General features: G+C 47.7%; 1 protein-coding gene across 1 annotated transcript in view; it reads right to left on the reverse strand.

Annotated features, from left to right (window-relative positions):
* LOC311313240 (myosin-IIIa-like) overlaps window positions 1–15875 on the reverse strand; it is a gene marked incomplete at both ends in the record, with an annotated part of 29187 nt that extends 13312 nt beyond the window's left edge. The window contains 2 exons of the mRNA XM_084443344.1: window positions 13714–13848; window positions 15708–15875. Coding sequence (XP_084299470.1) covers window positions 13714–13848; window positions 15708–15875 — 303 coding nt within the window. The remainder of the gene's footprint in view (window positions 1–13713; window positions 13849–15707) is intronic.
* Window positions 15876–16374: the final 499 nt, after the last annotated feature.

The raw sequence follows: 16374 nt of genomic DNA on the forward strand, positions 1-16374 counted from the left end.
TCCAGGCATGGCATATACATGGCATGCTTACTTGCAATGGTAATAATGCCTTCAGGTAATAACACTAACTATGCTTGATTAATTTGATGTATAATGTGGCAAATGCTATAGTAGCATCAGCCCACTATAGCTAAATAATGCCAGACAAGATTACAGACTGTAATCAATGTATGAACAATGTCACATTGATCATGCTCAACATTATGTTAAAATTGAAATACATCTGAGACCTCCGAACGTAACGTTAGCATTAACTAACGTTAACCCTAAGCCGTTAGCATTAGCTACCGTTAGCATAGCTCCCTAGCCTATCAATATAGTTGATGTTAATATAAAGAAATGTAACATTATATAATGTTAGCTAAGTTATTCAACATTGACCCACTTACCCTCTAGATCTTTTCCAACGATGTCCTAAAGTAACCACATGTCATGATCATTTGCATCATAGACATACGTTCATATCTATGATTAGCATGATCATAGCAGCTTCATTGCTAAAAGCATAGCAAATGTTAGCCGACGTCATTGCATGACATCCTTAAAACTATTCAATCAGAGGCAGAGAAGGGCGGGTCTTCCTATGGTGACGTGCTTTCCCGAGCTCGCAGGACTCTTGAACGCGCGACCAGCGTACCCGAGGCTCGTGCACAGCACATGTTTCAAATGGGCTTGTTACAGGTATTGGTGGCTTCAAAAACAAACAAAACCCCATTGAATTAAAAGTTTATATTGATTAGATTGGTCTCTGATGCTGAATGATACCGAGAAAAATTTTTGTTTTCCTTTTCTAGCCCTATCTATCATAATCCACAAACCATGGGAAATAAGGGTCTTGGGCCGCATGCCGTCACGTGACTTGCAATACCGAGCTTGGCCTGAAAGCCCATGGTGGCTTCAATGCGCCAAGCTGATCCTGGGGGCTTGAGCAGAACACATCGGAGACGGACTAACGCAGACAGGCTAACGCAGACGGGCTAACGCTGACGGGCTAACGCAGACAGGCTAACGCAGATGGGCTAACACTGACAGGCTAACGCAGACAGGCTAACGCCGACAGGCTAACGCTGATGGGCTAATGCAGACAGGCTAACGCAGACAGGACAGTGTAGGAGACAGAGCCCAGCCTGACGTCAGTCCTCTGGCGGGATCGCCTGTCATCATTAAATTACACAGGGCAGACAGACAAATCCATATTAATGAGTGAAGCTCCATCTCCCCTGGCATTAGCCGAGCTAAACGTTTGAGTTCCCTCCTTAAGCTACCGCGTTTGGTCTTCTAGAGTGCCGTGTTTAACGCAAAGCATCAATTATTCCGGACGTGCTTAAAAGGGTAAACAGAAAGGAGTGACATCCCTGAGGGCAGGCCACACACTGGCTTTTGTTCTGTTTGAGAAGGCTTGGCGTTAGTTGGTATCCATTATGCTCACTGAAGGCATTCTAAACTACTACAAACTGACAGGCAGCCATTAGGTCCCATTCAAACGTCCATGCAGGCTAACCTCAGGACATCACATCCAGGAAGTTGCGCCTCCGTTGGTCGGCTACCCCCTCCCCCACCCCCAAAAGAAGGTCCCACATTGGTCCTGAAGGAGAACCCGTTACATCAGGCAGACAGACATGACTCTGCTGTCATCATACAGTAGGTTCAACAGCATTCCCAGTGCTCTATTTGAACTAGCCAGATATGAAGAACATACCCTCTAATGTCAGATGTACACTGCGTGTTGAAGTTCACACTCTTCACTTCTCATTATTCAACAGATTGTGCACGTTATTACTGTCAGCCCCAGACATAATTACACATAACATAACATCAACATAATTCCTCGCATGCCCTTTGACCTGATACTCGGGGAGGTAATGCAACTACCATCGCCGGCTACCTCGGAGATCATAAGATACCAAATGACGGGGTGAAAGATGACACACGAGTTGTGAGCTGCGAAGTGCGAGGGACCATCACGTCCGGCCAATCGCTGAATGGGTCGGCCTCTTAGCTAGATGCCCACCTTTGGACAGGAGTCTGCGATTGACATCAAAAGAAGATCGCACTTCCATGAGGAGATCCCTTGAAGTGAGTACATCAAATGGGCCTGCTGAACCAGCCCCACACAACACAATGCAACAAGGATAGTTAGAGAAAGAACAGTGAGTTGAATTATCATATTGCTTCTTTGACAGTCATTGTCAGTGTAAGTCTATGGAAAGATGGAAGCCAATCTCAGCCAGCACAAAAGAAGAACAGGATATGTTCCACTATGAATCATGTGCATGTTTAGTAATGTAAATGAATGGAACAGATCAAAGGCCGGTATAGGAAACAGATCAAACAGATATAAAGATGAGTGGAACTGGGATGCCCCTTGCTCTATTTACCTTTAGATTGGATATTGAGTCTCTTAGTGAGGTGAAATGTTTTATTAAATCACAGCCTCTCATCCGATTTCCATGAGAAAAGAGCTTAAACCAAAAGTCCCCAACGCAGGTGTGCGTGCACGCCTAGGTGTGTGTGTGTGTGTGTGTGTACGTGTGTACGTTGGTGCGTGTGTGTATTGGGCCCTGTCTAGGGGTAAACACTCCTTTTGTTCCTTTCTGTTCCTTTAACCTTACCGTTTACTCTGGAACAATGGCCGAGGTGTCTTCTTTCACTCTTCACTTAATGAAAAAAACAATGCTTCTCTAAACCTCATTGTCAATTAATGACTGTCGGCCTGGAAGGTGTGCTGAAGCTGATGGGAGCAGCTGAGGACAGGGCTTCACGCCCAGTCTCACCCGGGGATAAACGGCAAGCGCGATAGCTACGTGACATCATCAAACGGGGACCAACGGCTTACGTATTGAAGTAACAACTCTTAATTGGCCTCAGGTGCTGTATTACACCACAGTCACTGTCTGTATTTACCATGCAGCTGGAAGGACAGAGCACCATCAGTGTTTAAAAGCCATGTTGGGGGTATATAAGCATCCAGCTAATCTATCTGCTGAGTTCATTTCAAAGCCTGCCTTGAAGTCCTGGTTAAGAGCATTCCTCTCTTCCTGCTTGTGCTAACTCAAGATCCCCAAAATCCGGGGAAGTGCTCTAGTTGTCGCGATCCCTAAGCCTAACAAGCCTGAAGGGGACCCCAAAAGTTACCGCCCCATCTCTCTCGTTATGTATCCCCTTCAAGATCCTCGAGCGTCTCAGCGCCCGCAGGAGCAGGCCAGGTTCCGACGCGGGAGATCGACCGTAGATCAAGTCACTCTGATGACTCAAGACATCGAGGACAGCTTCTCGGCTAAAGAAAAGGCTGGAGCCGTCTTTATAGACCTGACGGCTGCCTATGACACCTTATGGCACCGCGGCCTCACCTGCAAGCTGCTCTGCCTGCTGCCGGACAGGCACATGGTCAGTATGATCATGGAGCTTGTCCAAAACTGCAGCTTCACCCTCACCACCGCTAGCGGACAGCGAAGCAGGTTGCGATGCCTTAAGAACGGTGTCCCCCAGGGATCTGTCCTGGCCCCCCTCCTTTATAACATCTACACCTACAGTCTGCCGATCACAGTCTCCAGGAAGTACGCCTACGCAGACGACCTTGTGCTGGTGTACTCAGCTGGAGACTGGCAGGCCGTGGAGGAGACACTGAGCCAGGACATGCAGACATTAGCGGCATACCTCCGGAAATGGAGATTGAAGCTCAGCGAGGCAAAGACGGTGTCAGCAGCCTTCCACCTTAACAACAAGGAAACCAAAAGTGAGCTCCGATTGCACATCGATGGAACACTCCTGCCATGCGGCGCCGAACCAATCTACCTAGGCGTGACATTGGACAGGTCGCTCACGTTCCGCCGACACCTCGAGTCACTGCGCAAGAAGTTAACAGCTTGTGTGGCGTTGATGAGGCGACTGGTCCGATCAGGCTGGGGCACCGGGGAAAAAACATTGCATACGGCAGCCCTAGCCCTGGTCTGCTTGACCAGTGAATACTGCGGACTGGTCTGGTGCCGCAGCGCTCACACCCGTCTCATCGACCAGTCTATCAACGAAGCCTTGCGCATCGTTGAGGGATTCCTGCGTCCCACTCCTGTGGACAACCTTCCCATCCTTGCAGGCATCTAGCCCGCTGGCCTCCGCCACTCAGGAACCACAGCACGTCTCGCCTGCTGGGCCATGGAGCCTAACCACCTGCTCCATGACAAGCTCACTGCAACAGCAAGTCGAGACACCCTTTTGTTCCTGCCGCACGGGATCTCCTGCAGCAATGCAGAGATCTTAACATCAGCGAGGCAGGATGGGCGGACTACACCTGACGTGCGGAGTGGGAGGCAAACACCTCTAGACTCTGTGATTTCATCCTGGCCTCTGGTCCTTCCCCTCCTAGGATGGACTTCCCCAGACCGGCGTGGGTGAGGCTCAACCGCCTCGGGACCGGCGTCCGACGCTTCCGCTCATCGATGCACAGATGGGGCTTGGTATCCTGTGCGGCGTGCGAGTGTGGTGCAGAGGAACAAACCGCAGACCATGTCATCCAGGACTGTCCGATATATCGGACACCCAGTGGAATGCATGGCCTGACGGTTGTGGATAACGAAACGGTGACATGGCTCCTGGAGGTGTGCCCGGATATATAAGAAGATTTCAATGACAGAACAGTTAGCTTGGTCTATCATGGTTATCATTGCCTACAGTAAACATATCTCCCAGTGAATAATTGAAACATATACCTACACGTCAGGTTACAGTCTATTTATCTTTTTTACAGTACATTAGGAATCACTTCTCTGCATGGTTGCGTCATCTTAGCCTCTGCCATGTTTACAGCAACCGCCGTCCAAGCAGCTGACGTAATTACAAAGGGTTAAATCAGGGCAGCAACAAGCCGATCTAAAATAAGGCGTGCTGGAGAGTGACAGTGCTAAATCTGTTGGCTACGTCAGAGTGACAATGCTAAATGTGTTGGTTAAGTCAGAGAGTGACAGTGCTAAATCTGTGGGTTAAGTCAGCTCAGAGTCACACTTTGCTCTGAGACAGTAACACGGACTAACACAGCCAAGACCATTTTTAACATCAGTGAAACACTCGTATTTCCTGAGAGGGTCACACAGTTCCCTCATTGATGTGGGGACGGGTCAGTAATGATAATAATGTATTACATTATATTGACATTTCAGCAAAGCAACAGGGTACAACTTGGTATAACATAATCTGAGTAACCAGAAGCTCTCGCTGCGACAAGAACTTCTGGGAACACCAATGAGAATCCGATCTGATTTTGTATCAGATGCTGATTGGTCCGCATATATAGTGGGTTGTGCAGTAAGGCTGATTTGGCCTCTGATTGGTCACAGAATTCCACTTTACAAACTGCTAACGAGTCCTGCACTCCAGCGAGCAGCATACCTGGCACACAAGGTGTGATTTACTTGGACTTTCTTCCATGTTAACTGTCACTTCACAGAGGTTTTTATTACACAAATGGCAAAGTGTATTGCGTAAATTATTTTTTCATTTAGTCACAACTATACGCTCCCGATTAAATAATGTTCAAATGCAGCTGGATTTGAAAGGTAGCCTAATGCGCCGGCTAGGGATGGGGTTCGTTCATTTTTGAGACTGCTTAACAATCCGAGTCTTTAACAATACCACTATTGGATCAATAATCAATTGGACTATTGTCAACGAACGGGGCTTGCTATAAAGTTGGGGTGCGTGCCCCACGCAGGGGTGGAGGGGGAGGAGTTGGCGGTGTTCTGACTTGAAAACAGTCGAAGCCTACTGGGTTTTGGCTTTAACTGATGCACAATGTTTGCATTGACGTTGTGTTCCCCCTTTACAAGAAATTAACTTAGAACATAAATGGCATTTCGCTTTCTCCTTATCTGAAATGTAGGCAAGCCTTTGCATATTCAGCCATCCTAGCAAGTGACCAACTGACCGAATGAGAAATGAAGCGAACGAGGTTGTGAGGCAATTCAGTTCTTAGTTTAGTCTATAGGCAATTGGCAGGCAATTCAATTGAATTCAAAAACTTTATTAGACAACCAATGGATATCTGTGCATGAGTGTTGTGATTTAACTCAGCCTACATGACTCTCGTCTCTCGACTCTCGAGACGTACTGTAGCGTTAGGTTACAGGACCCGCTAGTCTCGATAGCAGTATTGATAAGCTCGAACCTTATTGATTTTCGGGTTTTGAGAAATTTGTAACCGGGTCCTTATAGAACCGGGTCTCGGTGGCTCCGCCCCTCTGTCCAGGTTGTGTGCTTGACTCCAGACTACTGTAGCTATAACAACGTATACTGACTGAGGGAGCTGAAATAGTAGCTATATGTGAGGTACAGAGCCAAAATGTGTTTGACAGGAGATACAGTAAGGAGACTTAAGTTAACCGCTAATCACTAATCACCTACAGGCCTTATTACTATTACTATTATTCCTACTGGCTAAAAATTAATGTTCATTGATTTGGAGAAAAAAAACAATTATAAGTAGACTGCAATATCAATGCATGACTGATGAGCAGTTAAAAAGCTCATTAGCTCAAACTAAAATAATACAGAATCTAAGAGTGGTTTAACGTTAAAAGGCTGATTTTCATAATGAGCAGTAAAGACTGACATTCTGTATGACTAGAGGCCATTCTAGTTCAGTAAAAAAACAAATCCTGATAAGGTTGCTTTTCATCATGAGTTACCAAAAACCTTTTCATCATCGCCACACACAATTAAAAATTAATCTAGGAAGGCACTTCTCTGGACTCACCATGACCATACAAACCAATAAACCAAATCAGCCATAGTCCTGATCTTTCACATGACCCTTAATTTGAGATATCAAATTGACATCATCAATGCCATCTTTGAAGTTCAGACTTGAGTTCCCTGGGCTTCAATAGGCCCCAGATTGGGAAGCGGTAGATGAAAGCGTGTCTCGTCTCCCGGCCCACATCCGTTCCAGTGAATGAGCCCAGAACAGAGACGGGGCCACGAGCTGCACTGCCCAATCAGAAGCCAACAAAGCTAAGGATGCAATTTGTGAGGATGCTTGTCATAATGAGGGCTGGAGCAGCGCTCCGGTCCTAGCTGGAACATGGAGAATTACACTTCAGAAGAATGGACAGTAACCATGGTGACGCCCCTCCCCCCCGCCCCATCCCCAAATCCAAATCCACCGTCTCCCCCCCCCACACACACACACACACACACACACACAGACAGTCAGAAAAACCAAGTCCTTGAACTGCTCTGCCAGGTAGTGATTTTAGCCTCAGGATTAGCCTCTCGGATTTGGTCTGTTGCCGACTGGGCGGTTTTGCATGAAGGGACTTTGCACACAGATAATATGGAAAACTCTGTGGAAATGTGGAGTAAACAAAGAATCAAGGCTGGCTGAACTCTTCCAAACTCTAGCTTTGCCTCCGAGACGCAGAGTAATTGTTTTCTATTAGAATACCTCAGGGACTCTGTTAGGGACCGAAAACAAATCCCAACTGTTGCAGTACTCAACATGGGATTCATTCAGAGACAGAGGTCCTTGGTGAGCATGCTTGTTGGACACAGTCAAATCTTGAGTTTAACTTATTATGTTTACAAAAATGGCAAACTTTGTTTGAGATGTGCCCAGCGCTCAAGCTAAGCATGTTACTCATACGACCCTAAGAAGGGTCATTGAGAAGGATAGCAGGCTAAACAGACAGAAACTCAAGCTGGAAGTGTGAAAATCAATCCATCAGGCTACCATAACAAAGGAGGGTGGTAATGCTAACGTTGTTGCTGCGCCCTAGCTTGGATTACAGAAATATGTCAGCTTGATCCAGGCTCTGGCGCTGTTGTACAGTAGGTCTACCTTACATGACAGGCTGTAACTGGGCTGAGGTAATGGAAGTAGTGGGCGGAACACAGTGGTATGGACGGACAGCATAGGCTCTCAGGACACAGGGACACCTCTCCCCAGGGACAGGGCCACCTCCCCCCAGGGACAGGGCCACCTCCCCCCAGGCACAGGGGCACCTCCCTCCAGGGACAGGGCCACCTCCCCCCAGGCACAGGGCCACCTCCCCCCAGGCACAGGGCCACCTCCCCCCAGGCAGAGGGCCACCTCCCCCAAGGTCACAGGGCCACCTGCCCCCAGGTACAGGGCCACCTCCCCCCAGGTCACAGGGCCACCTGCCCCCAGGCACAGGGCCACCTCCCCCCAGGTCACAGGGCCACCTCCCCCCAGGCACTGCAGGGGGTCGCTTGTCCTATAAGTGGCGGATTGACTCAGAGGCGTTCCATAAACGCCAGCGTGAAAACACACCCGTTCATGCACACACACACACAATTACACACACTGACACATTGCAAAAGGTGCATTTACACACACATAATGTGTAGCAACACACACACATGCTGTAGCACACACACACACACACACACAGACTGTAGCACATGCACAGACACACACACACACACACACACACTGTAGCACGCACACACATACACACACACACACACACACACACACAAACAAACACAGCTTCTGAGGACAGAACACAGACACCACCGCAGGTTCGACCCCTTGGCTTGATGCGTTTCCCCCTTCTAAGCCTCGTTGGCCAACAGGCCGCCGTTACAGCCGGCCCCTCCTCCTGCGTCTGGACCCGCCTCCACCCTCACAGAGGGAACGTTACAGCCGGCCCCTCCTCCTGCGTCTGGACCCGCCTCCACCCTCACAGAGGGAACGTTACAGCCGGCCCCTCCTCCTGCGTCTGGACCCGCCTCCACCCTCACAGCGGGAACGTTACAGCCGGCCCATCCTCCTGCGTCTGGACCCGCCTCCACCCTCACAGAGGGAACGCAGGCGAGACGGCCAGGGATCAGCAGGCACAGAGAGAAGCTCTCTCACTCACTCACTCACTCACTCACTCACTCTCTCTCTCACTCACTCACTCACTCACTCACTCACTCACTCACTCACTCAGTCACTCAGTCACTCACTCACTCACTCACCCACCCACTCACTCACTCTCTCTCTCACTCACTCACTCACTCACTCACTCACTCATTCACTCACCCACTCATTCACTCACCCACTCACTCACTCACTCACTCACTCACTCACTCACTCACTCACTCACTCAGAGAACCCAGCAGGGCAGGCGTGAGACCTCGTGAGCACTTCCCTCGGGGTGGGTTGACCCCCGTTACGTGTTTAAAGATCGACATTTGTGTGTGAGAGTGAACTGTACCGAAGTATCTGGGTTTTCACAGGAGCCTGAACATTCCTGCACTGTTGGTTCCGGAGGAGAAATAGGTTTTACATTTATTAAACATTTATTAAACATACATTTATTATTTGCTTGCACACTATGCAAAGCAAAGGCATTGGAGGATTCTATGAAGCCAGTAGAGAAAGTGACTGGAATTATGTACAGTACAATACGGTCAACACTACGACAAAAACGACTATCGTCCAAACAATAGAGGCACAAAACCAAGATGGCGGCCCTCCCACCAGAGCCTCAGTTAGTCTCGAACTGCAGGTGCTCAAGAAAGATAATTCCATTTGCATGGACACTTTTCATCCTCTCAGCTCTGAGTACAAACTGCTTCCATCCAGCTCTCGCTTTCTGGCCCCCGTGACCAAAAAAAAAAGATATAAGTCCTCCTTCATGCATGTCTCCATCAGAGCTTTGAATCCTGCTGAGATGAAGAGGGAATAGCTCTCTATCTGTCTATCTATCTACATCCAGCACTTATTTATTACTGCTGGCCAGCCTCTATTCCTTTTATTAATGAGTTATTGGTTGAGTTTGTTACCTGTCACGGTAAATGACATTCACTCTCACTGTCAATCTGTTCCTGTTGTGCTGTTTTTAACTGTGATGATGTATTATTTGTGTGCTGTAAACAAAATCGCCCTATGGGGACAACAAATAAAGTGAACTTGAACTTGAACTTGTCTCCACTCTCGCCAGACCAAGAGCAGGGGCCTCATTTATCATTGAGGTACGCCTTCTTTTACACGGTCTTTTTCGCGATTTCAGGCGTACGCCATTTTCCCCCCCCACATTGCGATTTATCAAGCCGAAAGGGCGGAAATTTAGTCGCCTTTCTCCGCGCTTTTGTACGACACCTCTCAAGTTGTCGTACCGATTTACACGGTGTTCTACGCCCTTTTTGAACACGGGGAACTGGCGACGCAGGTGGTGCGTCGGTGAATTACTATGTTTGACGGAGAGAATAAGAGCGACAGTTCATGAACGCACAAACATGTAGGCTAATAGCCCAATTCAGCACTAACATATATCGCAATGCAAGATTAGACGTGTCCTCTAACCGGCTCATTCATGGTCCGATATGGATTTGTTCCCCAAACTGAACCTATGCGCTGTCCCAAACCTTTCCGCGCTATATGTCACACACCTAATGCAGGCACTCCATCAAACGGCAATAATTGACCAATTAGATTGTCATTAATATGTGATCATGTGGACCTGTTTGCTCTTTGGTAAGCATATAAATGACAGTCCTCCTGTGCGTAATGCGAGCCTAAATGAATCCGGCGCTACTCGGCCTACTGGCCGAGATAGAACTCCAAAGAGGTGACGGCGATGGCGACTGCACCCACATAAGGGCACCATCAGTGAATGAATACGTCTATGTGAATCGCTAAAATGTGCACACTAGAAATACCCAAATCATATGTGACATGCTCATCACAAGTGTAGTGGCACGGTGGCCTGGCTCCACGCATGACTCATTCATCCTGGCGCACAGCAGGGTAGAGCTAGACTGGAGGCAGGCGCTGCGCGTGACGGCTGGCTTGTTGGTGTGTGCATAGCCAAGATACATATTCTTTGTCTTATTTACTTTAATCTTTATTAGCATTTTCCATCCATACAACGACAATACAATAAAACATAAAAACTTACAATAACAGCTTATGGGTACTTCCATCCATGCAGCTTTTTTTTCTTACTCAAATATGACAATTTTGATATTAGTGGTATCATCACACTTCCTTCTATAATCCATCCATTTTTCCCATCTCCCTTCAAACTTTCCTTCCTGCATCCTCAATGCATAAATAAATCTCATAAATCTCCTCCACAACACCCACCACTGCTCCTTGGTTGGGGGTTCCACCTTATACCAAGCCCTCATTATTGTCTTTTTACTAGCAACCAATAGTACTTTCACTAGGTATCTGTCCCCTCCTTGTACATCATTCTGTTATGTTTGCCAAGATGTATATTCAAAGCTGATAAGAATGAGAACCAGTCAAGACCCCACCACAAAATGAGGACCCAAGCCCTCAGCCCCCTCCCCGTCATGAGGTTTACCAGCGGGGCCAAAGGGCCCACACTGAGGTCATGCGCCAGCTATGAAGACATAAACAAGTAAGGTTCACATTTCTACCATTTTATTGTCTGTTGGTGGGTGACTGTGTGAGGTGTGTGAGTGCGTTTGTGAGTGAATGTGTGAGGTCCGTGAGTGTGGTAGTGAGTGAATGTGTGAGGTCCGTGAGTGTGGTAGTGAGTGACTGTGTGAGGTCCTTGAGTGTGGTAGTGAGTGACTGTGTGAGGTCCGTGAGTGTGGTAGTGAGTGACTGTGTGAGGTCCGTGAGTGTGGTAGTGAGTGACAGTGTGAGGTCCGTGACAGCATGTGTGAGGGAATGAAGTGCAGTGAGGATGTCCTGTTGGCTCTGGTGGTGTAGTGTGGTGACCTCCACCAACTGCTGAACAACTGCCCCACAACTGCCCCAATCCCTTCTGCCATTTCCCTCTGGGCCTCTAGGGTCATGAGCCTCCAGCACAGCGTCTGATAGGAAGCCCAGCCCTCAGGGACCCTTGAGGCAGGGACGCTGGCAGCCGGAGGTGGAGGCGTGGGCGGTGGAGACGGAGGCGCTGGAGATGGCACTGGAGGTGGAGGCCGGTGCGCTGGAGGTGGAGGCACTGGAGGTCGTGGCACTGGATGTAGAGGCTGCAACCGGCGGGGGCACGACCGTCAGGTCAAGGACCACTGCAGACTCCCCCTCCTCTGAGTCCCACCCCACGTCAGAGTCTGGAGAAACAATTTCAGTCATTTTCTTTGAGTTTGTCTGTTAACTTGATTATGCATTAAACATTTTATTGTGTAGCCATATTCAATTGATATGTTTTTCTGTTGGCAGCCAAATAAATGCTTAAGTGTGATTTACCGGGTGATTTAGATGAGAGTCTTAATAATGTGGTCTAACATTATGAAGTGGTCATCTGTGTTATCGTTCCCTGTTTTTGGTCCTGAATCAATCATAGCCTACCACAGAATGTGTGGAATGTTTGCTTTCCTCACACATACTACAGCATGTCCGTGTAGCCTACGTAGCATACAGGATGCACGGAACGTACAGTAGGCTACTAAACTGTAGGAGCAATCAGACAAATGTAGGCTCGTACAAATAGCTTACCTTCCGAAGATGATTTTCTTTCCTCGCGTGGACCTCACCAACAAGCACATGCACCTCCGTCTCCGAAAAGTTTCTCTTCTTTCCGCGTTTTTCCATAAACGTCTTAGTCTGTCCTAATGCTCCACGCTATATTATGTCGGTTCCTTCCGGGGTATCCACGTTGTGCGCTGTCATAGTTTTGACCATATATGGTTGAATTTGGGCGTGGAGAGGGCGGAACACGGGGCGCGTGCGCGTATACTCTCTTCCCCGCCAGTCTCGGATTTCGTGGCGTACGACATTTTTGATAGATCCGAAAAGCGTGTAAATATTCTCGTCGTACGCTACATTTCGCATTTTCCGCGTTTTCGTCGTACGCCCTCTTTTACACCAGAATTTACACGCTCTTTGATAAATGAGGCCCCAGGTGTCTAAACATAATCACAGACACGCCGCAGGAAACTCAAAAAGACAGGGCTTCTCTCAGCGGAATGACACCAGAAATCGTGTTCCAATCTAATGCTAAGTAGCCGACTCCACTACAGTACGAATCCCCCCGGGCTTGTGGGTACTAGACTGTGACCCTGTGGTGGTTGACGCGGTTAGATAACAGCCTATTCGGTCGCCGGACGCACCGTGGGTGAGGTACAACCGGCTCTGTGACCGCAGAGCACCATTATGAAGTGGTCCAGAATGAGCAGTTGTAGGTGATGGTGTGGGATGTATGTAATACTATACTGAGTGTCTGTGTTTGATATTTGATGTGTTCTGTGTTGATGTGCCACATATAGGTGCGGTTCAGGAGTTGCATTCTGCCGACCACCAGTGTTGGGCAAGTTACTTAATAAAAGGAATCAAGTATCAAGTTATTACTGATTACTTTCTCTAAATTGAAATTAGACTACTTTACTGATTTCTCTCTGAAAAGTAACTAATGACTAATTATTTTACTTTTGTGCTACGTTCTAAAACCAGATCATACCTTACCCAAATCATAGAAGTGCTGATCTAAGATCAGATTTGCATCTTAGATCATAATAGACACAAGAAAATCTGATCCTATACCAGCTAATGACATAAACAGTCAGTTCAGCCATGACCGCATGTCGCATGTACATATCAACCAAATGAAAGGGAGCAGGCACGCACCTAAGTAGCCTAAGTAACTCAAAGTATTCCCATTTCTATTAGGTCAGTAACTGTAATCTGATTACTGAAAACTCAAATGTAATTCCTTACATTCCAAGCTACTGGGACAAGTAATCTGATTACAGTAATGTGTTACTTTCAGTTACTCCCAACACTGCAGACTACTGTACCTCAAGCACTAGCCATAGCTGGTCCCCGTTCTTCACATCCTTTTTGTAGTACATCCCAAAGAACTTAACCACGTTGGCGTGATCCGAGAGGGCCTTTAGGATGTTGTACTCTGCTTCGATCTCTTCATCGATATCCTGGAAAAGCAAAACAAGTTTGTTATGAGACGGAGTCCTTTTTTGTGTTGATACAGGGGAGCCAGCTTTTGTTAACAAAGTCATTTTGTAGGTGAAATGGGCTGCACCGTGTCTGAAAGGTATATATCCTGGGGCGCTGACAACCAGCTAATCTGACCAGGTCAGCTGTTTAGAGGGCGCTCAGACCGAGGCCGACATCCCAGGAAGAAAAACAAAGGGGTTGCGTACGGTACAGGCAGGGCTGTCTGGGATATATGCAAGGCCCTGTGCCAAATAGGCATTGCAAGACCCCCCCCCCCCACCAAGGCGGCTCTTTCTCCCCCCCCGAAACGGGCCCAGAGTTGAGAAATCCAAAAAGCAAGTCTTTCCTACTAGGTCTCTCGGGTCAAAACTGAGCTGTGTAAAGCTGCTTTTATTGTGAGATTTCTCTAATTATCTTCAAATTGGATTTGGATGCCGTCTCATTGGGCAAATTAAAAAAAGCGATAAATGAAAATGGGGCGGGGGGGGGGGCCTTTACGTGTCTGTGTGCCCTGGGGCCCATCACTTCCTAATCCGTCTATGCTGGGTACAGGTATATACTGTACATACTCTCCCAGCCATCCCCAGTATGCTGTATGTACAGGTAACCTGTCAGTCTGTGAATGTTACAGTAGCAGCCTAGCGCTGTGTTCCATCAGCCTGGGATCTCAATGAAACTATGCTCTTGTTTTTATTTTGCAGGAGCTTATCAAGCATGTGATTAAAACAGCAGCCAGATAGATGATTTATCCTCAATAATGGGAAAGAGTAACAATATTTACAGACAAATTAGACAAGCTACTTAGATGAGGCGTGAATTTAATGGCTGAAAATGACTACCCATTAAAAATCTAGATTAGCAGTTACATTCCTTTTACATCTCCAAGTTAAAATATTAGCTGACTATTTAACTATGTTGTGTGTCTAAAGCAACTTGTAGCATTATGATCCCAAAAGGATTAGCAACAATGGCAACATGTGTGGTGGATGACCTACGGACGGGTAGTCCAAAACTACATGTCTGAAACACGGTTGGCAATGTTCGCAGGTTAGATGATTTCAGGCATTGAGAGGGTGAGGTGAGGTCCAGGGAAGTCTAGACAGTGGCTGATTAATCCAAATTGCAGGGTAGGGTTAGGAGGCCATTTTGTTCTGATTAAGAGGCTTTGCCCTTGGTGTGGTAAGTGGAGAGAGGAGCAGAGGTTCAGAAAGAAGGGGTGGGGGACTGTAGGAGTTCACAGCTCTTCAGACAGCGGGTGGGGGGGGGCTGTAGGAGTTCACAGCTCTTCAGACAGCGGGTGGGGGGGGGGGGGGGGGGCTGTAGGAGTTAACAGCCCTTCAGACAGCGGGTGGGGGGGCTGTAGGAGTTCACAGCTCTTCAGACAGAGGGTGGGGGGGGGGGGGGGGGCTGTAGGAGTTCACAGCCCTTCAGACAGCGGGTGGGGGGCTGTAGGAGTTCACAGCTCTTCAGACAGCGGGTGGGGGGCTGTAGGAGTTCACAGCTCTTCAGACAGCGGGTGGGGGGCTGTAGGAGTTCACGTGTCCTCGTAACAGTTTACCCCCCCGAAGCAGGCTTCAGCCCTGTGACACTGATGGGTACCGACTGCAAAACCTGCATGTTGTCCCGGAGATTTTTTACGTTTACAAAAGAATTGCATCAAGATTCATTCTCTGGAAACATACGGCACAGTTTCAGCCATTTTGGAGACGTTAAACACCAGAATCTAAACACATCTTACGTGGATGGGGTCCAAAATCTAAACACATCTTACGTGGATGGGGTCCAGAATCTAAACACATCTTACGTGGATGGGGTCCAGAATCTAAACACATCTTACGTGGATGGGATCCAGAATCTTGACGGCCGTTTTGCTCCCGTCCACCTTGTTGAGCACCTTGTAGACTTTCCCATAAGTCCCTTTCCCGATGGTCTCGACGATCTCCCAGGTGTCAGTGGGGTCGGGAAAGTTGTCGAAGACAATAGATCTCCCCGATTGTGGAAACATCTTCATGAGAGATCTCCTGAGAAGGCCAAGCAGACAGGCCAAGATGACAGGAGAAAGATGGACAAGAGAGAACATCTCACTGAGCAAATTCTGTTACAACCTGTTACCTAGTCTGAAAACCTGAGCATTTTTAGAACTGAGGGCTGTATGCTGTATGTCTTATGAAAGGCTCTGCACAAGCAATATTCTACAAGGTGGTTTGTTTATCTTGTGTAAGAGCTCATTTGAATTCCCACAGGGATTCACAGTTAAATACCTAATACATTTGGAAAAAAGCTCTAAGGTTCTAAGCCACAAAGACATGAGAAAGTTTTGGATTTTTTCTTTTCCCGTTCTTGATCAACAACGCAAAAGGCGGTGAACCAAAATGTAGCAAAGAGAGAGGTAGATGATTGTGCTAAGACTGGAAGTCATTATTTTATGTGCCAAAACTGGAAGTCATCTTGTTTGATGTTCTCGTCATTCAGTGGATGAAAAGACCTGAAATACAGCCGGCAGA

This window comes from Borostomias antarcticus (genome assembly GCF_949987555.1).
Source record: "Borostomias antarcticus genome assembly, chromosome: 9".
In the NCBI taxonomy this organism is placed as follows: domain Eukaryota; kingdom Metazoa; phylum Chordata; class Actinopteri; order Stomiiformes; family Stomiidae; genus Borostomias; species Borostomias antarcticus.